This window comes from Lynx canadensis, chromosome B4, assembly GCF_007474595.2.
Source record: "Lynx canadensis isolate LIC74 chromosome B4, mLynCan4.pri.v2, whole genome shotgun sequence".
In the NCBI taxonomy this organism is placed as follows: domain Eukaryota; kingdom Metazoa; phylum Chordata; class Mammalia; order Carnivora; family Felidae; genus Lynx; species Lynx canadensis.
In genome coordinates, this window is record NC_044309.1 from 37,296,424 (window position 1) to 37,320,677 (window position 24,254).

A 24,254-nucleotide genomic window follows, 5' to 3' on the forward strand; every position below is an offset into this window, starting at 1 on the left:
TTCTTCAGCTAAAGTTGATACACAATTTCTCGTGTGAGGATGAGGAACCTGGGATACTTAGATCACATAGTTCTTAACACAGCTCAAATTTGAAGCCTTTTCCACTTCATTCCAAAGTCTTCATGTACTTAACTACTTTGCCAGCTACTTATGTTGAATGCAGATGATAGGAAAAGCCTTAGATGATTTAATGAATAATGACCACAGTTTTGTTTTGCCAAGAAAAGGCTGCATGTATTTTTGCTGGATATTTTGCTCTCCAGATGCCATGGAGAATACATACTAAAATGTATCCATAGCTTTTTTTCCTTTGAAACTATTCAGTGTCTTCAGATTCATGACAATTCCAGGAGCATATTAAATGGGAAAAACTAAATAACTGTGGAATGCAAAACTATAATTTGGTATACCTGATGCAACTTACCGTAGTCTACAGAATGAAAATTTGGCGGTAGTAATATGTGAAAACTTTTTCTCTCATTTTTCTACATTTAATCAGTCACCAAGTTTTAGTGAGTTTGCCTCCAAAATGTCTTTCGAATCTGTCTTCACTGTCACTGACCTAGTTACAGTACTCTTGTATTTTCCCTTAATCTTTGCAATTCAGTAAGTATTCGTGGAGTAGCTGCTACATGCCAGGCACTGTTTCTCAGTGCTATAGAGACAGTAGGGAAAAGCACACAGAGTCCCTGCTCTAAAATAGAGCCAACATTCTAGTGGGGAGAGCCAAGAGACAGGTGAATAAGTGAGTGTATGAATGGATGAGTAAATTTCAGATAATTAGTGTCATGAAGAAAATAAAATTAGAAAATAGAGGGTGATGGAGTTTGGGGATAGTGGGAAAAAGAATCTTTTGTTTTTTTACTCCTGTCAAGATTATCTTTTTGGGGTTTTGTTGTAGTTGTTTGTTTGTTTGTTTTTAAATATAATTTATTGTCAAGTTAGCTAATATACAGTGTTTGCAGTGTGCTCTTGGCTTCGGGGGTAGATTCCCTATGATTCATTGCTTAGATACGACACCCGGGGCTCATCCCAACAAGTGCCTTTCTCAATGCCCATCACCCATTTCCCTTCTCCCCCAATCTCTGCCATCAATCCTCAGTTTGTTTTCTGTATTTAAGAGTCTCTTATGGTTTGCCTCCCTCCCTCTCTGTTTGAAACTATTTTTTCCCCTCCCTTCCCCCATGGTCTTAAGTTTCCCAAGTTCCACATATGAGTGAAAACATATGAAATCTTTCTCTGAATGACTTACTTCATTTAGCATAATATTCTCCAGTTCCATCTACATTGTTGTAAATGGCATGATTTCATTCTTCCTCATTGCCAAGTAGTATTCCATTGTATATGTAAACCACATCTTCTGAATGGATAAAGTTATCTTTTTGAAACACATCTATAATATTCTTCACGTCTTAGCATTGATTGATTACTGACCATTATTTTCTCAATACCCTTCTTCGCTTTTGGCCTTTTTTCCCCTGCCTCTTAAATAAAAGCTTTCCTCAAGATTCTGGTGTAGACCACTTCTGTTTTTCACTGTGTACATCTCCCTGGAAATTTCATCTAATTTCTTGGCTCCATTTGTCCTCTTTATACTGATTAACTCCAAAATCTCATGTATAACAGATATATTTCATAGATATCATCTACTTATTAGATAATTCCATTGGATGTCCTATTGGTACCTCAGATTCCCCAAATCCAAAATTGGGTTCATTCATACATAAGCCAGTACTTTGGAAATTAACTTTAACCTTTCCTTTCCATTTCCTTACCCTCAAACTCAGTTAACTACCAAGTCATGTTGATAATATTTCCTCAATGTTTCTCACTTTCATTCTTCTTTTGGGTGCTGTCATAGCTGGCCTAAATCATAGCAACAGGTTCTGTGACCTCAGTGACCTCACTCTTCTCTAACCCATTCTCTACATTGCAACTCATATTTTCCTAAAATATAGGTATGGCTTTTTGACTGTCTTGTTTAAAGCCCTTCAGTGTTTCCCATTCTCCTTGGGATGAAATTTAGACTCCTTAACCTGATTCATAAGGCCATCTGTAATTTAGCCTCTTGCTTTAGGATCTAGCCTCATCCCTTGCCTATCTTCTTTGCATTCTGTGTTCCAAACATAGTGATCCCCACTTGCTTTCTTCAGACATGCCATGTTCTTTCTTGTCTCTGGACCTTTGCACATGCTTATTTTGTTTTCCTGTGGAACATTCTTCCCTTCTGCCCAGCCCCTGTGGTATACCCCTACCCTGCCTCTGGTCCCAGCTTTCCTGACTCACTCCTATTAAAAAAGGATAAGAAACTTTAGAGGTCACTTCTGGGAAGCCTTCCTTCACCTGCCAAGTCAGTTTAGGTCCTCCAACTATATATTCTGATAGCATCTTACAGTGCATCATAACTGTGTATTAATAATCCCCCTCCACCACAAGATTGAAAAGTTTCATGAGCATATAGTAGGATTTCTATATGAGGAAACTATTCCCACCCTCAGTAGCTTCCTGTTGCTTTCATAGTGAAATTCATGGCTGTCAAGACCACTTATATCAGTTTGTATCTATCTTTCCGGTCATGTTCTCCTACTTCCTGCTCTTACTCCTATTCCTGTTTTACCTCCATCCTCATGCCAGCCCCCATCTTAAACTGGGCTACTAACTTAATTTTTTAAATATTTTATGATTATTTTTAAAATAATCTCTACCTCCAACGTGGGGCTTCAACTCATGGCCCTGAGATCAAGAGTTGCATGCTCTACTCATCGAGCCAATTAGGCTGCCCTGGACCACTAACTTATTTTTAAATGTTTCTTCCTGTGTTTGTTCATTATATTCCTGGTTTTTCTTCTTTAACATTCTACTTGATAAAATCAATTCTTTAAGTGCCTCTCAAGGCCCTTCTCAGCTCCCCTAAGCAGAATTAAACACGACATCCCATTTTGATGAGCCTATACTAATTTGTTCTTAGTTCCCAGTACAGGTTTAATTTTTAACTTGTATTCTGATTAGTTGAGGATAAGGTCTATTTTATTCATCTTTTTTGTAACTAGGTATTCTTGAATGCAGTTGAATTAAATGTATATGGTCAATATTAATGGACTTCTAGACTATTGCTTTTTACATTGCTGTCTAATATGCATCTCTGACAATTTCAGATATTGTGGAGTACTAAAATAGATGCAATTTACTATAGTGAAAAGAGCATGGGATCTGAGACTCATTCTGAATCAGTATTTCGGCTGTGCCATTCACTGTATTAAATGACTTTGGGGGTAAATAATTGATTTTTGAGCTACGGTTTTCTTATTTGTAAATTGGAAATAAAGATAATAGCTGCTTTGCCTTCCTTATAGAATTGTGGTAAGAAGTAAGTAAAATCATGTATATGAAAGTTCTCTGCACATTCTAAAATGTGATTTAAATGTTGGTAGCAGTTTGACTTTTCCTCATGCATCTACCCTATTTTTGTATTTTTTTAGACCAAGGCACAGTGTGGCAAGTTTAGAAAGCATAGTGAATGAAGCCAAGAACATTCCAGCCTTTCTACCCAATGTGTTGTCCCTGAAAGAGGCCTTACAAAAGGCTCGAGAATGGACAGTGAAAGTAGAAGCTATTCAGGTAAGGAGCCTCTTGAGTTATCCTACCATTCGGGTAATGCTGTCTCACAGATGAATTCTTTAAGCCTATAATTTTTTAGAATAGAATAACCAGAATAAAATAATGATAGTACTTAAAATTCAATTGTTCTTCCATCTGATTCTATCATTCAAAGTAAATATTACCTATTTAAACGTTAACTTGTTTTGTTGACTCCCTGCTGTGAAAGATGACAGAATTAGCTATTTATTTAACTCTTAGCAATAGGGAGTTTATTCCCTGCTGTATTCTTTGAATCTTTGCCATGTGCACAAATTACTTTAAAATAAGAGGCAGCAAAAAGAAAATGAAATTAATATTTACTGAACCCCATAACACTCATGGTACTATTCTAGTTGTTTGGGAGCAGAAATGTGAGGGAAGGGTGTAAAGGTAGTACCCAGGCCCTCAAAATAGCATATTCTCTAATTAGAAAGACATATACATTTTAATTTAAAACAAACTATAATGAGGTGCCTCAGTGAGTTGAGCATTCAACTCTTGATTTTGGCTCAGGTCATGATCCAGTGTTGCGGGATCAAGCCCTATGTCAGGCTCCATGCTGAGCGTGAAGCCTGCTGAAGATTCTCTCTCTCCCTCTGCCTCCTTCACCCTACTTACACACTCTCTCTCTCTAAAAAAAAAAAGAAAATTAAAACAATGGAATAAGGGCTAGAGATGAAACTGTATTTGAATATATAAAATTCCTCCTGAATTATAAAAACCTGGCAGCATTTTTAGTATTGAGGGTATACCTACTCTTTATTGTAGAACTATATCCAAATAAAAGGAAACCAACTCTACTAAACTTAGGAGAGAACATACTGTAGTTGTCAAGTTCTAATGACTTCTGTTTTACTTTGTTTTAAGTTGATTTTTTCTGGGAGCTGGTTAGCCGCACTTTTTCTATGCTATTTTAAAAATTACCTGTGTTTTCATTAGGGCAGCTCCTCTGTTTCATCTTTAACCTATTTCAGGAAGTTGGTTGTCCTCGAATGTCTGATAACCCTTAGTTGGCTGTTTATTTATGACTGCTGGACCAAGTCTCCAAGTGTAGGTGGCTGCCATGTGTTTCCTCTGTCATTTAGAGGACTTTTCCTCCACTAAGCCCTCCCTTCAGTGGGGAGATGGACTTGTAGATTCTAAGTAAGTGGACAACTTCTGTTGACAGGCAGACTCTTCTTTAAGATACATAGTTTGGGAGCAGGCTCTGTCAAGCCTTAGCCAGGAGATATTCTATAGTCAAACAGCTATAGCTGGGCACAAGGAGTACTAGTAAACATGGTATTTGTCAACCATATCTGTATTTGAGCTTTCTTTTCTTTTCCAGTTTGCTATTCTTTAATCCTAGTCCACAGTGATTTTAATTATACCATTTTAATATCTCTTAGGGCTAGAACCTTCCCATATTCTTTGTAAAAATTGTCTTAAGTTGATGCACCTGGTTGGCTCAGTTGGTGGAGCATGGGACTTTTGATCTTGGGGTTTGTGAGTTCAAGACCCCTGTTGGGAGCTGGAGCCTACTTTAAAGAAAAAAAAATTCACTGAAGTTTCTTGCTTATTTATTTTTCCACATGTTTCAGTGTAACTTTCCAAATGAATTTTTAGGCAAATGAGTCATTTAATAGATAGGAACTAACTTTTTATTAGAATGTCTGTTTAGCACGTAACTATGCCTTTCCTTCATTCAGAGCCTCTGAATAACAATAAATGTTAAGGGTATATATACAGTTTCTTGTAGGAATGGTTACGTGTCCTGTCTGCTTGGAGATTCATCCAATCTTATCACTCAGAATTACTGTAATGGATTACTTGTTAACCCTCTCCCCTCTTGTAATGATTCATTTAGTTAGTAAATGTAAAGCAGTAATAGTTCTAAAAACAATAATGACTTCATTACACATAAATACTGAACCATGTGACTTAGGCAAATATCCATTCTCATCTGTATTTATAGAACATAAAATGGAGGTGGTTATCAGAACTAAAATACTGCTTTGTAGTATTTGGAAAAGTTGAAAGACTGAAATAGGCAAAAGATATTACTGATGTCCTTTCAGTGGAATACTGGATATTGTCTGGTGAACCCTCCAAGATTATCTCATTGAAGGAGTGTGCGCCTTAGATTTTGTTTGACCAGGCTATCTTACAACTCTGTCGATTACTAAAAACGATAGTAATACAAATGAATTATGTCCATAGAAAAGCAATTAAGCTTATCTGTAATGGAACAATTGATTTCCACATGGTAGAAAAGATGATTGCATTGTCTGGTATGATATTAAACATCTGTTTCCATCTATTAGCAAATTCCTTGCCTCATTCCTGATCGTATTTATATACATGTTCTTTAGATTATCTGTTGAACTGGTTTTTACATTTTAACTTGTTCTCAATTAATAAAATAAAAAAACTTTGACAACATGAATTTACAGACTTTTTAAAAACGACATTGGCTCTGTTCAAGAGATACGATTAGGTTTAAAGAATAATATTTAATAAAAAGCTTAACACTAAACTCTTTGTAAGATCTTCCAACCAGTATTGCTAGACTCCATAAGAAAGTGCAGCTGTGTGAGAGTGTACTTTTGTTTTTCAGAGTGGCAGCAACTATGCTTACTTGGAGCAGTTGGAGAGCTTGTCTGCTAAAGGGCGCCCTATCCCTGTGCGTCTGGACGCATTGCCCCAAGTAGAGTCACAAGTAGCAGCTGCACGGGCATGGAGAGAACGGACGGGGCGGACCTTTCTTAAGAAGAATTCTAGCCATACGTTGTTGCAGGTAAAGAATAGTTGGTAATTTAACACCTGTAGGTAGGAGTTTCATTGGTGAGGGTTGTTTTCAGTTTATCTGGTCATGGTTATATAAGTGATTCCTATTAAGTGATATCAAATGTTGACTAGAAATGTGGAGCTTTAGGCAGACTTATTTCCAGTTCATCTTCTGCTGCGTCCAGAATACAGTATCAGCCTGGATCTTATCTCTGTTACTAATAGATTCTGTCATTGAAAGATTTATTTCTCAGAAGTACAAATTTAAATAGTAGTTATCTTTTTTATCTTGAGCATTTGAATATCGTAAAGAGCATAGTTGGAGTAAGATAGTTTCACGTTTGAGGACTGCTCCCTAATTGCTAACCCTGTGTCCTTGGGCAAGTTGTTTCCTTTCTTAGCCTCAGTTTCCCTGGTTTGTAAAATACAGATAATACTACCTACTACGGAGGGTTGTTGTGAGGACTGAATTAGGTAATGTGTATAAAGTATGTAAAAAAGTGCGTAGGACATGATGAATGGTCAGTAAATGATTCCTTTTATTATTTTCAGTTTTAAGATTTTTTAAAAACTGGAGCTCAGTGTTTGGTTTTATTTTTGTAGGTGCTGAGTCCCCGGACTGACATTGGTATATATGGGAGTGGTAAAAACAGAAGGAAAAAAGTAAAAGAACTGATAGAAAAAGAAAAAGAAAAGGATCTGGACCTTGAGCCTCTGAGTGATCTTGAGGAAGGATTGGAGGAAACCAGAGATACAGCCATGGTGGTAAGAAATTATGTAATGCATCTTGAATCTGCTTGTGAATACAAAATTCTGTGAAGATATTAGCAGATTCACTGGTTTTATGTTCTTAACTATTTTTGTTTTGTAAACATTATCTTTGGCTTTATATATATATATGTATTTCATTTTTTATATTTGTTTATTTTTTATTTTTTAAGTTTTTATTTTTTTAATTTACTTTCAAATTAGTAGTTAGCATATAGTGCAACAGTGATTTCAAGAGTAGATTCCTGGGGCGCCTGGGTGGCGCAGTCGGTTAAGCGTCCGACTTCAGCCAGGTCACGATCTCGCGGTCCGTGAGTTCGAGCCCCGCGTCGGGCTCTGAGCTGATGGCTCGGAGCCTGGAGCCTGTTTCCGATTCTGTGTCTCCCTCTCTCTCTGCCCCTCCCCCGTTCATGCTCTGTCTCTCTCTGTCCCAAAATAAATAAAAAACGTTGGAAAAAAAAAAAAAAGAGTAGATTCCTTAATTCCCCTTACCCATTTAGCCCATCTCCCCTCCCACCATTCCTCCAGTAACCCTCTGTTTGTTCTCCATATTTAAGAGTCTCTTACGTTTTTGTGCCCCCCACCCCCCGTTTTTATATTATTTTTGCTTCCCTTCCCTTATGTTCATCTGTTTTGTATCTTAAAGTCCTCATAATGAGTGAAGTCCTATGATATTTGTCTTTCTCTGACTAATTTCACTTAGTGTGATACCCTCTAGTTCTATCCATGAAGTTGCAAATGGCAAGATTTCGTTCTTTTTGATTGCCGAGTAATATTACATTACATACATATATACCACATCTTCTTTATCCATTCATCCATCGATGGACATTTAGGCTCTTTCCATACTTTGGCTATTGTTGATAGTGCTGCTATAAACATTGGGGTGCATGTTCCCCTTTGAAACAGCACACCTGTGTCCCTTGGATAAATACCTAGTAGTGCAATTGCTGGGTCGTAGGGTAGTTCTATTTTTAATTTTTGAGGAACCTCCATACTGTTTCCCAGAGTGGCTGCACAGTTTGCCTTCCCACCAGCAGCACAAAAGAGAGCCTCTCTCTGCATCCTCACCAACATGTTGCCTGAGTTGTTAATTTTAGCCATTCTGACAGGTGTGAGGTGGTATCTCATTGTGGTTTTGATTTGTATTTCCCTGATGATGAGTGATGTTGAGCATTTTTTCATGTGTCGGATGGCCATTTGTATGTCTTTGGAGAAGTGGAGAAGTGTCTATTCATGTCTTTTGCCCATTTCTTCATTGGACTATTTGCTTTTTGGGTGTTGAGTTTGATAAGTTCTTCATAGATTTTGGCTACTAACCCTTTATCTGATGTGTCATTTGCAAATATCTTCTATTCCCTTGGTTGCCTTTTAGTTTTGCTGATTGTTTCCTTCGCTGTGCTGAAGCTCTTTATTTTTTATTTTTATTTTTTTATTAAAAAAAATTTTTTTAATGTTTATTTATTTTTGAGAGAGAGAGATACATACAGAGCATGAGCAGGGGACGGGTCAGAGACAGAGAGAGACACAGAATCTGAAGCAGGCTCCAGGCTCCAAGCCATCATCATAGAGCCCGACACGGGGCTCGAACCCACAAACTGCAAGATCATGACCTGAGCCGAAGTCAGACGCTTAACCAACTGAGCCACCCAGGCACCCCAGAAGCTTTTTATTTTGATGAGGTCCCAATAGTTCATTTTTACTTTTTTTCCCCTTGTCTCCAGAGACGTATTGAGTAAGAAGTTGCTTTGGCCAAGGTCAAAGAGGTTTTCGTCTGCTTTCTCCTCTAGGATTTTGATGGCTTTCTGTCTTGCATTTAGGTCTTTCATCCATTTTGAGTTTATTTTTGTGTATGGTATAAGAAAGTGGTCCAGGTTCGTTTTTCTGCATGTCGCTGTCCAGTTTTCCCAGCACCACTTGCTGAAGAGACTGTCTTTACTCCATTGAATATTCTTTCCTGCTTTGTCAAAGATTAGTTGGCCATACGTTTGTAGGTCCATTTGTGGGTTCTCTGTTCTGTTCCGTTGATCTGAGTGTCTGTTCTTGTGCCAGTACCATACTGTCTTGATGATTACAGCTTTGTAATATAGCTTGCATTCTGGGATCATTTTTTGTATTTGTAATCAAAGTTTATCATTTTGCTCCCTCCCTAAAATTGTCTTTTCCATATCTCTGTTCGTTATTATTGTTTTAATAGTTGTCTAATATTCCTTCAAATTGTCCATGATTTGCTGAACAGTTCTCTGATACATCAAATATTTTGATTGTTCTAAGTATTTACTATTATGGATAATATAAAGTGAACTTCCTTGTAAAGCCTTTTCCTTTTTTCAGATTATTTTCCTATACTTGACTCTTAGGAATAGGATTACTGGGTTAGAGTTTAATAGCATTTAGTACTGTGCTTTTAAAAGGAATTGTATCTATTTAATTTTTTTAAGTTCATTTATTTTGAGAGAGAGAGAGAGAGCACATGCACAAACGGGAGAGGGTCAGAGAGAAGGAGAGACAGAATCCCAAGCAGGCTCTGCAACATCAGTGCAGGGTCCGATGTGGGGCTTGAACCCACAAACAGTGAGATCATGACTTGAGCGGAGATTAAGCATCAGACGCTTAACAGACTGTGCCACCCAGGTGTCCCTTTATCCATTTAATGATTCCAGCTACTATTTAAAATATCTCCCTTCTCTTTGTAGCATTCATAGTATAGTGAGTGCTGAAAATATTTGTAGCTAATTAGAATGATGGGTGTTTTTGTTTTTGTTTTTTGAGAGGGGGGTACAAGTGAGGGAAGAGCAGAGAGAGAAGGAGAGAGAGAGAATCCCACAAGGGGTCGAAAGAAAGAGAGAGGGAGAGGGAGAGAGAAGTGGGGCTCACTCAAAGTGGGGCTTGTGCTCACCTGAAGTAGGGCTCGAGCTTACCTGAAGCAGGGCTCAAACTCAAGAACTGTGAGATCATGACCTGCGCCGAAGTCAGATGCTTAACCTACTGAGCCACCCAGACACCCCAAGAATGATAGATGTTTTTGGAGAGGAGGAGGAAAGTGTGAAGATGACTAGGAGCCTGAGGTTGTAAAGAGAAATAAAAAATGAGTTTGGGCAATATGTAACAGCAGGGAATTACATACATTAAGTCACTTGATATGGCTGTTTCTGCCTACAAATGATCTTGGTTTGAGGCCAGTGGAAATGATTTATTAGCAAATCTGCCTAACAAGTCCGTCCTGCCAGATTGATAGGACTGGAAATTATTTCAGAATTGTTTCGGGGCGCCTGGGTGGCTCAGTCGGTTAAGCGTCCGACTTCAGCTCAGGTCACGATCTTGCGGTCCGCGAGTTCGAGCCCCGCGTCAGGCTCTGGGCTGATGGCTCAGAGCCTGGAGCCTGCTTCCGATTCTGTGTCTCCCTCTCTCTCTGCCCCTCCCCCGTTCATACTGTGTCTCTCTCTGTCTCAAAAATAAATAAACGTTAAAAAAAAAAAATTAAAAAAAAAAGAATTGTTTCAAAAGTACCATAGTTTAAAAAAGAAAATGTACTGACAGTGTTCATGATAATTAAATTTTGTTTGCTTTTACTTACTTTTTAAAAGTGAGTTACATAAAATTTTGTTATAATTGGTCATCACGCTTTGTTATTCTACTTCTACATTAGTTGGAGAAGCTGTTTAGAAAGAAAGAAAAGTTGATTTGTATAGAAATCCCCCAGGGAAGGAATATTTATTGACTGCTTACCTTGTGCAAGATACCAAATTAGGCACTTTCATGTATTATCTTACTTAATCCTCAAAACAACAAAACAAGATTGGTTGGTATTCTCATTTTTCAGAAAACTGAGATTCATAAAAGTTGTGCCCAGATGTCCAAGAGCCAGGCTTCATGCCCACGTTGCCTGACTCCAGGGCATATTATCTTTCCTATTGCACCCTATAGAAAAATTCAAAGTACTCTACTGATATACAGTGTCAAATATGGTAGCACTCTGCTCATTTCACAAATGAAGAATGTACCCAAATTATGGGAAATGATTGACAACTGATTTTTTTTTTTAAAGGACAGTGGTTTGTTACAATGAGGGCACAATGTGGAGATGATCCCTCAGCTTTGAGGATTTGTCATTTTTGGAGTATTTTGCCATGACTCCTTTTAATTAAATGTTCGTTGTATACAGGTGGCGGTTTTCAAAGAACGGGAGCAAAAAGAGATCGAAGCCATGCATTCCCTCAGAGCAGCCAACCTAGCCAAGATGACAATGGTGGACCGCATAGAAGAAGTAAAATTTTGTATTTGTCGCAAGACAGCCAGTGGGTTTATGCTACAGTGTGAGCTCTGCAAAGACTGGTTCCATAACAGCTGTGTTCCCCTTCCTAAATCAGGTTCCCAAAAAAAAGGATCTAGCTGGCAGGCTAAAGAAGTAAAATTCCTTTGCCCTCTTTGTATGCGGTCTCGAAGGCCAAGGCTAGAGACTATTCTATCACTCCTGGTATCCCTTCAGAAGTTACCTGTACGTTTGCCAGAAGGAGAGGCCCTGCAGTGTTTGACAGAACGTGCTATGAGTTGGCAAGATAGAGCACGGCAGGCTCTAGCCACAGATGAACTGTCCTCTGCCCTAGCCAAACTGTCCGTGTTGAGCCAGCGTATGGTGGAACAGGCAGCTCGAGAAAAAACTGAAAAGATCATCAGTGCAGAACTCCAGAAAGCAGCTGCCAATCCAGACTTACAGGCAAGTTTAGGATTTACTTTCTTTTTTTATTTCATGGGATTATATTTGTCACTGTATAAATAGTAAATCAAATATATGTTACTGGCTGATGAGGAAAATAACAGTAAGTTGCCAGTAGCCATGTTATCAATAACACCTTTGTATATATAACTGTAGAATTTTCTTCAGATATATATCTAGGTAATTTTAGTGAACTAGTACCTGGAAATATCATTGAGATGGACCTTGGCATCATAACCAAATAATTTAATCTGTACTAACTGTTGAACTTTATTGACCACTTAGCAAGTTCATTACATTTTGTTGATATTTTTTAATTTTTTATTTTATTTTTAATTTATTATTTTTTAGATGTTTATTTTTGAGAGAGAGAGAGAGAGAGAGAGGTGAGCCAGGGGAGGGGCAGGGAGAGAGACACAGAATCTGAAGCAGGTTCTAGGCTCTGAGCTGTCACTATGGAACCTGGTGCAGGGCTTCAATTCAGAAATCATGAGATCATGATCTGAGCTGAAGTCGGATTCTTAACCAACTGGCCTACCCAGGCGCCCCATTAACGTTTATTTATTTTGAGAGAGAGAGTGAGCAAGCAGGGGATGGGTAGAGAGGAGATAGAGAATCCTAAGCAGATTTTGCCCTGTCAGCCCGGAGCCTGATGCAGGGCTCAGTCCCACAAACTGTGAGATCATGACCTGAGGCTGGAACTAAGAGACACTTAACCAACTAAACCACCCAGGAGCCCTACATTTTGGTGCATATTAATTACCAATGTTTATTTAGTATGTTGCTCTGTTCATCTTGGAATTTTTTGTTGTTTAGGGACACCTACCTAGTTTCCAGCAGTCTGCTTTTAACCGGGTGGTGAGCAGTGTATCTTCTTCTCCTCGACAAACAATGGACTATGATGATGAAGAAACAGATTCTGATGAAGACATTCGGGAGACCTATGGCTATGACATGAAGGTAACTAATGGATAGGCTCTCTGAGTGCATACCCGATCACTGGGCTTATTAAAAAAAGTTGTTGAGGGGCGCCTGTCCCAAAAATAAACGTTAAAAAAAAAAAATTAAAAAAAAAAAAAAGAAAACTAAAATCAGTCATTTGATCTTAGTTATCATAGCATCTAATTTGTGCTTTGCATTATTGGATTACTTCATTTGCATGTAATATCCTGTAATCACCACTGAATCACTGAGTAGCAATTTAAGAAAATCATTACTTAGGAAAATATATATTTAATGAAGGAAAATTTGTCATGGATCTTTTGTGTTTGTGTCTGGCATAACCTTTGCATATTCACGTGATTAATTCCTTTTTTTTTTCCCCCTTAAGTTTATTTACTTTAAGAGAGAGTACGCAAGCATGGGAGGTGGTAGAGAGAATCCCAAGCAGGCTCAGTGCTATCAGCACAGAACCCGACATGGGCTCGATCTCATGACTGTGAGATCATGACCTGAGGCGAAATCAAGAGTTGGATGCTTAACTGACTGAGCCACCCAAGTGCCCCTCTTTTCTAACTCTCCCCTTTTTTTTTAAATAATTTTTTTAATGTTTATTTATTTTTGAGACAGAGATAGCACATGAACAGGGGAGAGGCAGAGAGAGAGGGAGACACAGAATCTGAAACAGACTCCAGGCTTTGAGCTGTCAGCACAGAGCCCGACGTGGAGCTCGAACCCACAAACCATGAGATCATGACCTGAGCTGAAGTGGGGCACCTAACCAACTGAGCCACCCAGGCGCCCCCACCTTTTTTTTTTTTTTAATGTTTATCTATTTATTTTTGAGAAAGAGAGAGAGACCGTGAGTGGGGAAGGGGCAGAGAGAGAGAGAACACAATCCAAAGCAGGCTCCAGGCTCTGAGCTGTCAGCACAGAGTGCAATGTAGGGCTCGAACTCACAAACCGCGAGATTGTAACCTGAGCTGAAGTTGGACGCTTAACCGACTGAGCCACGCAGGTGCTCCTTTTTAATCCTTGGATGGCTTGAGCTTTGGTGGAAAGACTCAATTTTTTTGTATTTAAAATATGTCTCTTGTAGATAGCATATATATAGAGGGTCCTTTCTGGACTGTAATTCTACATATATATGCATTCATAAAATACAGAGTTAAGTCTTGTTTTTTGTGTTTTGTTTTTAAAGTAATATTACAATCTCTGTCTTTTCATTGGTAGTGTTTAGTCTATTTTCTTTTTTTTTTAGTCCATTTTTCATTTAACATAGTTGTTGACATGATTGTGTTTAAGTTGATCATCTTGCTGACTTTTTATTAATCTCTTGTTTTTGTTCCTGTGTTCCACTTTTCATGCCTTCTTTGGGTTAATTAAAAACAAATTTAATGTTTCATTTCATTTCCATTATTGACTTCTTGCCTTACACCTCTTTTTGTTTGTTTTCAGTGATTGTTCGAGGGCTAACAATGTGTCTTTATCTTACCTAAGTCAGTATTGTACATATTCACATTTCATGCATCACCTTGGGGAAGTAATTTTTTTAAAAACCTCTTTTTAGCTATAATTATTTTCCATCATTGTTTTCTTTTTCTTTTTTTTTTAAATTAAAAACATTGTTTTAGTGTTTAGTTTTTGAGAGAGACACACACACAGATAGACCATGAGCGGGGGAGGGGCAGAGAGAGAGGGAGACACAGAATCAGAAGCAGGCTCCAGGCTCCAAGCCGTCAGCACAGAGCCTGATGTGGGCTCAAACTCATGAACCGCAATATCATGACCTGAGCCGAAGTCAGATGCCTAACTGACTGAGCTACCCAGGTGCCCCTCCATCATTATTTTCTGATCACTGTCCTTTCCATTTTGAAATCTTAACAGAAAGTTCCGTGTATGAGTTATAATGAAATGAGTAGAATCAAAGTCAGGAAAGACAATTCTAGTCAGTGAGAAGAAGCATCTGGGAACTAAAGCAGGGGTGCACTAAAGTATTCTTTCATCTGATGGTTTTTAGAAATTAAATTTTTGACTAGGGAAGATGACTGTAAACTGCTATTCCTAAATTCTCAGTGAGTGACATTGTCTTTTAGAATTCTCTTCTAAAACCTTTGAAGTGTCCTATTTAATTAAGGATAGTCTCATGATCTTCCTCTTGTCCACTGTACAAAGAGAATCAGGCAGGTGTTGTGCTAGTCTTTAAGCTGTGGTCTCTCATCTCCTTTTTGTTTTTAAATTTATTTATTTATTTTGAGAGAGAGAAGGAGGGGCAGAGAGAGAGGAAGAGAGAGAATCCCAAGCAGGGTCTGCACTGTCAGCACAGAGCCCATTGTGGAGCTCGAACCCACGAACCTATGAGATCATGACCTGAGTTGAAATCAAGAGTCGGATGCTTAACAGACTGAGCCCCCCAGGCACCCCTTTGGTCTCTCATCTCCTAACTCACTCTTCTGTACTCTGCTTTGTGATGCTGGGGATGGGACTCTACACTAGGGGTTGCTAAACTTTTTCTGTAATGTGTACATATTAACACACATTGATATACAACTAGATAAATAACACACATAAAGCTTAGTAAATATTTTAGGCTTTGTAAGCCACATGTGGTCTTTATTGCATATTCTTTTTTTCCCCCCACAACTCTTTAAAAATATAGACTATTCTTAGTTCTTACTCCATACAAAAAGTGAGCTGCCAACTGGGTTGCAATATGCCAACCAACTCCTGCTCTACACATTTGTTTTCTGCCTACTGCCTTCCTTCTGCCAATAAGAGGACATTAGAGAATATTAAAAGGCCTGGACAGTAAGAAGGGACATGATCTTTCCCCTGTTTTAGCCTCCATTTGTGTCATCTGAATTGCATGCTTTTTTTCCCCTTCTTTTTTTACTCTGGCATTGGGAACTGGTTCCAATTTGTGGTTGTTTTTTTTCACATCCCTGAAACCAACCACATCATGTTCCATTAGAGATAGCAGAACTAACTGGCCAGCACTTCCTTCTCAGAGGTATGGATCCCAACTCCACAGGGCTCCTTCTCTGAGCTTTGTTACCTCAAGCTGTAGGGTTGGCAACTCTCTCTTGGTGTTAGCTTGGTGTTTCCATTTTGCCTTTTCAGCCTTTAATATACATCTAACCAGTTCACTTTATTAAATTATCCTTGCTGAAATACCTGTGATTTCTGTCTTCCTGATTGTTCATTAAAGCTGTACATGTGAGCTTCTGGAAAGAAACTACAGGGGAATCTGAGAACCAACTAGAGCTGTCAGAAGTATATAATTTGAATGTTGTCAGTGAGGCTTTTTGTTGTAAGAGCAATTGATAAGCTTCTAGGTTTGAAAACCTTTAGAGAGGATTAAATGTTTTTTTAAGTTTATTTATTTATTTTGAGAGAGAGAGAGAGAGTACGTGAGTGATCACCAGCAGGGGAGGGGCAGAGAGAGAGAGCAAGAGAGAGAATCCCAAGCAGGCTCCATGCTATAAGTCAATGCGAGGCTCGATCCCACAAACCATGAGATCATGGCCTGAGCCAAAATCAAGTTGGACCCCTGACTGAGCCACCCAGGTGCCTCCTGGATTAAATGATTTGTGTCCTTAAGACACCATGTCTAAACCTTTCTTCCCCTCCTAAGTCCATTTTAAGTGTCAAGATTGTCTAACTTGGTATAGGAGTTTTTATGACTTGTAGACTGTAGAAGGTAGATTATTTAATAGTACCTTTTTTTTTTTTTTTAATGTTTGAGAGAGAGACATGGAGCACGAGCAGGGGAGGGGCAGAGAGAGAGGGAGAAACAGAATTCGAAGCAGGCTCCAGGCTCTGAGCTGTCAGCACAGGGCCCAACGTGGGATTGAACCCATGAACTGTGAGATCATGACCTGAGCCCAAGTTGGATACTTACCTGATTGAGCCACCCAGGCTCCCCTAATAGTAATTTTCTTGAGGTTTATTATCTCTGTGGATTATTTTTGAGCTTTACTCATTCCCTTTTGGCTTGAAACTGTAATCATTACTGTTTTTCCTCCCAGTGGGCATTTTCTGTCCTATTTAATACTATGTATCTAATTTTACAATTGTATTTTTAGTATATTACAAAGCCTGCATTTAGATCTTTGTCACAGGGTAAGTTAAGTGGTTCTAATTCTGAATACCCCTCTTTGTTTCTTCCTCAGGACACAGCCAGTGTGAAGTCCTCCAGTAGTCTAGAACCCAATCTTTTTTGTGATGAAGAAATTCCCATTAAGTCTGAAGAGGTGGTCACTCACATGTGGACAGCACCTTCGTTCTGTGCAGAACATGCTTATTCTTCTGCTTCTAAGAGTTGTTCTCAAGGTATTACCTTTAAAGCAATGTGGAGAAGATAGGCCTGAAACCAGTGAGAAAAAAAATTGTATTAATCAAGACTGTGAATCTCTCTTAGATGTATATCCTAGCCATGAAATGCTAGTAAAACCTGAAAATGCAATTTTGGTTAGGAAAAGCTACGCCCTGTTTGCATTTTATGTTACTAGGTGGTAACCTGAAAAAACTTGCACTGAATTATTGAGTCCTAATAAGAAGAACTTTAGAGGCTCTCTAGTTCCATCTTTCATTAATATAAAATCTCTAATAGGCCTCTATTTGTTCATTACCAGTTGTTGAGGAACTTGTTGCTTTTTAAGAGTATTCATTCTTGTTTTGGAAAGCTTTGTTAGAAAGTTCTTCCTTTCTTTGGTAGATAATTGCTCTTGTATGTCCACTTTCCTTTCCCCCATTGAAAATATATCATTAGGTCACACGTCTGGGAAGTAAAGGGTGTTTCTTCGTTTAGGATTTTATGGAACAGCATATTATCATTGGTTTATTAGGAGGATAGCACCTTATTTATATAGGGCAGCTCATGTGCTTACTAATCTTTTGGTCCCCTCTAAAACAGAGAGAGAATGGATTAAGAGATTCTTTCACATTCCCTTTCCACTTCAGTCACAGAGTAAAGAATCAGTAAGGATCCAGATTTTTATTCTTAGCTAATTTTTGAGAGTGGGCATTAGAATTCGAGATCTTTTTTGTTTTGTATTTTTTGAAGATTTTATTCTAACTTTAATATGGATGCAGTGAATTCAGATGTCTAAAGTATTAGAGGAGGAGGAACCATTCCCCTAAATATTTACTTTGGAAACATTACAGTTTGTTGATAGTTTTCATTTTTTTGCTTTGTCTTTTGTTTTACTGGAAAGGTTCTAGTACCCCCAGGAAACAACCTCGGAAAAGCCCTTTGGTGCCCCGGAGTTTGGAACCTCCAGTGTTAGAGTTGTCACCCGGCGCTAAAGCCCAGCTGGAAGAACTTATGATGGTTGGGGATCTCCTAGAAGTATCTCTGGATGAGACTCAACACATTTGGCGGATTTTGCAGGCCACACACCCACCCTCTGAAGACAGATTCCTGCATATCATGGAGGCAAGAATTTAAAGCTTAAACCGTGGCTTTAACATTTTTAGAATGCCTTGGTTCTTTGGAGGTACCACAAATGCCAGGATGGGGATGGCTGAGTGGGTAGTACTGTGGCTATCCTACTTTTTTTCCATTAAGCCAAAAGTAGTTCTGCTTTTTGGTTTTCTTTATTAAGATTTTATATAATATCTGTGGGGGGGGGGAAGTAAACACCATTTCTGCTAAAAAGAAAAGAGGGCACTGAAAACTACCAGTTCTTCTAAGGAAGGAACAACTTCCTTATCCCAGACTCCCACTGTTGAAAGGCCTAAAAGAGAAGGCAGAAGAAAATATAGTGGTTGAAAAAAGAAGCACGGGAAGGGTTAAATAGGGGAGGAGGGGAGAATAAAAGGGAAAGGTTAAATAGAAGCAGACTGGGGTAGGCAAGAGAGTCCATGTTCATATATTAATACCTCATAGCAGGTTGCAGTTTATATGATGTTTTTCTATCTGTGATCTCATTTGATCCTCACCATAATCCTGAAGGGGAGAGGAAAGGATAGATGGGCAAGTATTGAGCCCATTCTACACATGAAGAAATTAAGGGTCAGAGAGGTAGAAACTTGCTTAGATCACACATTTAGTAAAAACAAAGAGACCTGGATTCCAGCTCTGGCACTGGACTTTTAATATTCTTTTCATTATTCTTTTCCATTACTTATTTCCATGTAATGGAATGGTACGATGTCACTGACAATTGATACAGATATACATGGCATATGATAGTTTTTGGTTTGGAATTCAGATCAAAGGTAGTCTCATTTAGATAGTGTTTTCCAAAATACAAAGGGTTTACTTCTCATCCATTATCTCATCTGATCCTCTTTATTTTACACATAAGGAAACACAAAGTATTGAGAGGGTAAATTTATAGTGCAAGATGTGATAGACTTCAGACATTTATAATGCAGTGTTCTGCATTCTGCGGTTTCTTAGGTTCCTGTCAAAGATTTTCCAGTTTCAGATATGTCACAAAATGAGTTCTCAAGTGGTGTTTCTTAAGTAACTATCAAGCTTAATGTTTTTCAGTATTTCTTTCTTTACCTCCTCCTTGTACTTCCTGTTGCTAGACATACTTTTACTGTTAAAATTTTTAATGTTTATTACATTGGCATATAATAGAAATCAGAAAAATATTAGAAAATTGAAAAAAAAAATAAGAGTTTTTTGTTCTAGCCCTTGCCAAAGTTACTACGTATCTTTTGTAATGAGATCATGGATATAGTTTTATGTTTTGCCAACCATTTTGATAACTTCTTGGCCTTCAGGAATTTATTAATTGTGAGTTAGTAAAGAACTGTAGTAGTAGTAGTAAATGAAGACCAAAAAACTTGTTACATAATTCAGTGTACATTTAGTGCTTTTAGCTTTATGTGTGTGTTTTATCTCAGTTAAACAGAGGTACTACACACTATACTAATATATGCTAACAACGATCTTTTTTCCCTAGTAATCTAAAGTCAGATGTTTTATATAGGCTTGCCATTATTTTCATTGAATATTAACATTTGATTTCTCGTTTTTTAATGTTTATTTTATTTTTTTTTTTTAATTTTTTTTTTTTTTCAACGTTTATTTATTTTTGGGACAGAGAGAGACAGAGCATGAACGGGGGAGGGGCAGAGAGAGAGGGAGACACAGAATCGGAAACAGGCTCCAGGCTCTGAGCCATCGGCCCAGAGCCCGACGCGGGGCTCGAACTCACGGACCGCGAGATCGTGACCTGGCTGAAGTCGGACGCTTAACCGACTGCGCCACCCAGGCGCCCCTTTAATGTTTATTTTTGAGAGAGAGTATGTGCATGTGTTTGTGCAAGTGGGGGAGGGGCAGAGAGAGAGGCAGGTGAACAGAGTATCTGAAGTGGGCTCTGCGCTGACAGCAGAGAGCCTGATGTGGGGCTCAAACTCATGAACCCATAAAATCATGACCTGAGCTGAAGTTGGAAGCTTAACCAACTGAGCCACCCAGGTGCTTTCTTTCTTTTTTTTTTCTTTTTCTTTTTTAACATTTATTTATTTTTGAGAGACAGAGACAGAGCGTGAAAGGGGGAGGGGCAGAGGGAGACACAATCCGAAGCAGGTTCCAGGCTTTGAGCTGTCAGCACAGAGCCTGACGCGGGGCTCGAACTCACAAACTGTGAGATCATGACCTGAGCTGAAGTCAGACGCTTAACTGACTGAGCCACCCAGGTGCCCCTATATTTGCTTTCTTAAAATGTCTTTTAAATATCTTTAGAACATTTATTATATATAATGTACACAACATAAAATTTACCATTTTAATCCTTCTAAGTATACAGTTCAGTTGTGTTAATTGCATTTACAGTGTTCTGCAACTGTTGCCACTGTCAATTTCCATAATCATCCCAAACAGAACTTCTGTACACATTAAACAATAAATACCATTTCCCTCTCTCCTCAGCTCCCGGTAACCTCTGTTCTATTTTCTGTTTCTGTTGTTTTTGTTTTTGTTAAGGTTGTCTACTCAAGATACTTCATATAAGAGAATAAAACTTTATAAATGTCTTGCTTTAGAGGTACCTGGGTGGCTCAGTCAGTTAAGTGTCCTACTCTTGATCTCAGCTGATGTCTTGATCTTAGGGTTGTGATTTCAAGGTCCACGTTGGGCTTCGTGCCAGAAGTGGAGCCTACTTAAAATGAATGAAAAAATAGTAAGAAAGATTATTATTTAAAATAAAATAAATGTCTTGCTTTAAAATTGTTTCTAATTTTATATTGATGAAGGATGACAGCATGGAAGAGAAGCCATTAAAAATAAAAGGAAAAGACTCTTCAGAGAAGAAACGGAAACGGAAGCTAGAAAAAGTAGAACAGCTTTTTGGAGAAGGAAAACAGAAGTCCAAGGAGTTAAAGAAAATGGATAAACCTAAAAAGAAGAAATTAAAACTAAGTGCAGAAAAATCAAAGGAGCTGAATAAACTGGCCAAGAAACTGGCAAAAGAGGAAGAGAGAAAGAAGAAGAAGGAGAAGGCTGCTGCAGCCAAAGTTGACCTTGTGAAAGAGACAACTGAGAAGAAGAGAGAGAAAAAAGTGCTGGACATCCCCTCAAAGTACGACTGGTCAGGAGCGGAAGAGTCCGATGACGAAAATGCTGTGTGTGCAGCACAGAACTGCCAGAGGCCCTGCAAGGACAAGGTGAGCTCTTAACTATACGGTCACGTGGGAGAGAGGACAAGGAGCAGCAGTCTCCAGACAGAAGTTTGATGAAATGAGAATCTGGTTTTGATTCTAGAATTTGGGCTTCCAACTTAATATGTTTTCTACAGTTTCTATAAACTGTTGTGAATTATGAGGCTGTTAGGTCAGTGTGCTTAATAAAAGAGATATTGTGCTTTAAAAATCAGGTACTTAGTGAACATAAAGAGACGAGAGCAGAGAGAAGCTATGTGATAACCCTGGGTAGCAGTGCATTTCATGTGCAGCTGGCATAGCAGTTTTGGTATAGTCTTTTGCCTTCCCTGTAGGGTGACTCAGAGAACTAAATACCCTGTCGGTTAGTCACAGTGGCCTGAAAACATTCTGGGCCAGTATTTTAAGAGCTCTGGAAAATTGCATTAAGATTTGTTCTAAAGACCTAAACTAAGGGGTTAAATCTTCCCGTTTGGTCTGTGTCTTACCAACACTCAGGCCTGTGTGCATTCTTCTAAATGGAGTAAGAGTTTTTCAAATACCTTGTGAAGAAATAATTAAGATCTTTAAAGGTATTATTTTAAAAGTTTCAGTATATTCATTATGTGATGGCCATTCTTTAAGTAATATTGATGTTACGAACTTCTGAGTAAGATGGATGGACTTTATGAAAAATCCCAGTTCATTCAATGACGGGAGGCATCTGTTATGGTTCCCATCAAGATTATTAGTAAATTCATAGTTTTTATTTGATAATGTTTATTATACCACTTGGTACTTAAAATTGTAATACCTCTTCAATTTGAATATATGAACAGAGAATATAACTGCACCATTATTCCCTTACTTCCCTCCTCAGTCAGATTCTTGTTAGAGCTTGAAGAGGTCACCTTGTCCAGGCTCTTCATTTTACAAATGATGAAACCAGGACTCAGTGAAGATAAATGATGTGACCAAAGTCATAGAGCTAATTAGTGCAAAGCCAAACGTAGAACCGTGGTTTCCTGGCTCCCAGACCAGGTTTTCTCCACTAATATCCCCCACCCCACCAATAATTAAGATGTAAGTACAAAAGCACATTCCAAAACTGAATGACACTTATATTTAAATTACACTTATTAAATGTTTTCCACTCATTTTTAGAAAATGAATATATATATATGGTAAGACACATATCCCATAGTCTAACCTTCCAAGGACAATATCTACAAATATTTTACTGTGTTTCCTTCTAGTCTTTTTTCCTATATGGCTTATTTTATATTATGTCATAAAACCTGTTCACTTTTGTATCTTTATTATATAAATGTTTCTATTTTATGAACATTTTAAAACATTTTAGTAGTTACATTATATATGTGTGTATATTATTTTTCTTTCATTTTGAATTTCTTCTCATCCGAATTTGTTTATTAAGCTGATGAAAGGTTAACTTTTTCTTTGGGTACTGAAGAACTATTGGCAGCTCATGTTGGCAGAACCTTCTCCCTTTTTTAAACTAATTTTATGGCAGTTTCAGGACTGGCAGCAAGATGGTGTTTCTTTTTTAAGCTTTCCTATCATCATTCCTACAATGTTTATATCCATCACAAACTTTTTGCTTTCTGTTTTTTCACCTTTCCACCTAATAATCTTTCCCCTCTTCTGCTAAGCATCGTAAATATGGCTCAGGTCATCCATTATCTTCCTGTAGCATATAAACGTTACAAGCAGTTTTTTTTATCATCTGCTATAAAATTGTTAAATAATTTAACACATGCCCTGCTTACTCTCAGGGTTATGAGAATTAAGAGGAGATCATTTATATGAAAACACTTGTTAACCAAAATGCAGTATAAATGTTAAGATGTAATGGTTATTTTTAAGTGAGCCCTGAGATTTGCTCCTAATGTTAAAGGTTTTTTTTTTTTTTTTAATCTGGAAAGTTGTCTTAATAGAACTGAGGGAGATTTAGCTGCACATTCAGAGAAAATGTCTATTTCAAACTGTTAAAACACATACAAAGGTGAGGAAGATGTGTCTTAACCTGTCATTAGTTTACATAAAAGAAACAGTAAATGTTGTAATTTTTTTTAATTTTTTTTTTCTTTTTTTTTTTTTTGAGAGAGGGGTGGGGGCGGGAAGTACGGCCCGAGAGAGAGGGAGACAGAGGATCCAAAGCAGGCTTTGTGTTCACAGCAGAGAGCCCGATGTAGGGCTCGAACTCATGAACAGGGAGATCATGACCTGAGCCAAAGTTGGACACATAACTGACTGGGTCACCCAGGCACCCCTAAATGTTGCATTTTTATAGTGTGTTTTTTTTAACTTTTTAAATAAATTTTTTAATAAAATTTTTTATATGTTTATTTTTGAGAGAGAGAGAGAGAGAGCACAAGCAAGGGAGGGGTAGAGAGAGAGGGAGACACAGAATCTGAAGCAGGCTTCAGGCTCTGAGGCATCAGCACTGGGCCCAATTGCAGGGCTCTAACTCATGAACTGAGCCAAAGTCAGATGCTTAACTGACTGAACCACCCAGGTGCCCCTAATGTGTTTAATTTTAAACAGAAATTATTTCAGATTGTAAACATTTTGCTCATCATTGCTGTTTTGCAATATTTATGGTTCTCCAAGTTTGTTCTTGAAACTAGTTTTACTAAATAAGAGGTGTATTTCTTCAACTGCTTTGTAAAGAATTTTACAACTTTCTCCATTTGAAGTATAGTATTTTTCTAAGAAAACCAAATTAATGCATGGCATAAAATGATGGTTAAAAAAGAAGAATGTTTTTAGAGAAGTCTGTGTTCTTTAAATATCATGAAGCAAA

The 24,254-nt window shown here is 38.1% G+C and overlaps 1 protein-coding gene across 1 annotated transcript in view; it reads left to right on the forward strand.

Annotated features, from left to right (window-relative positions):
- KDM5A (lysine demethylase 5A) overlaps window positions 1-24,254 on the forward strand; it is a 95,286-nt gene that overhangs the window by 62,511 nt on the left and 8,521 nt on the right. Inside the window, exons 20-27 of the mRNA XM_030321427.2 lie at window positions 3,480-3,618; window positions 6,236-6,415; window positions 7,009-7,170; window positions 11,339-11,890; window positions 12,707-12,850; window positions 17,002-17,161; window positions 18,046-18,266; window positions 21,044-21,454. Of these exons, the coding sequence (XP_030177287.1) occupies window positions 3,480-3,618; window positions 6,236-6,415; window positions 7,009-7,170; window positions 11,339-11,890; window positions 12,707-12,850; window positions 17,002-17,161; window positions 18,046-18,266; window positions 21,044-21,454 (1,969 nt within the window). The remainder of the gene's footprint in view (window positions 1-3,479; window positions 3,619-6,235; window positions 6,416-7,008; window positions 7,171-11,338; window positions 11,891-12,706; window positions 12,851-17,001; window positions 17,162-18,045; window positions 18,267-21,043; window positions 21,455-24,254) is intronic.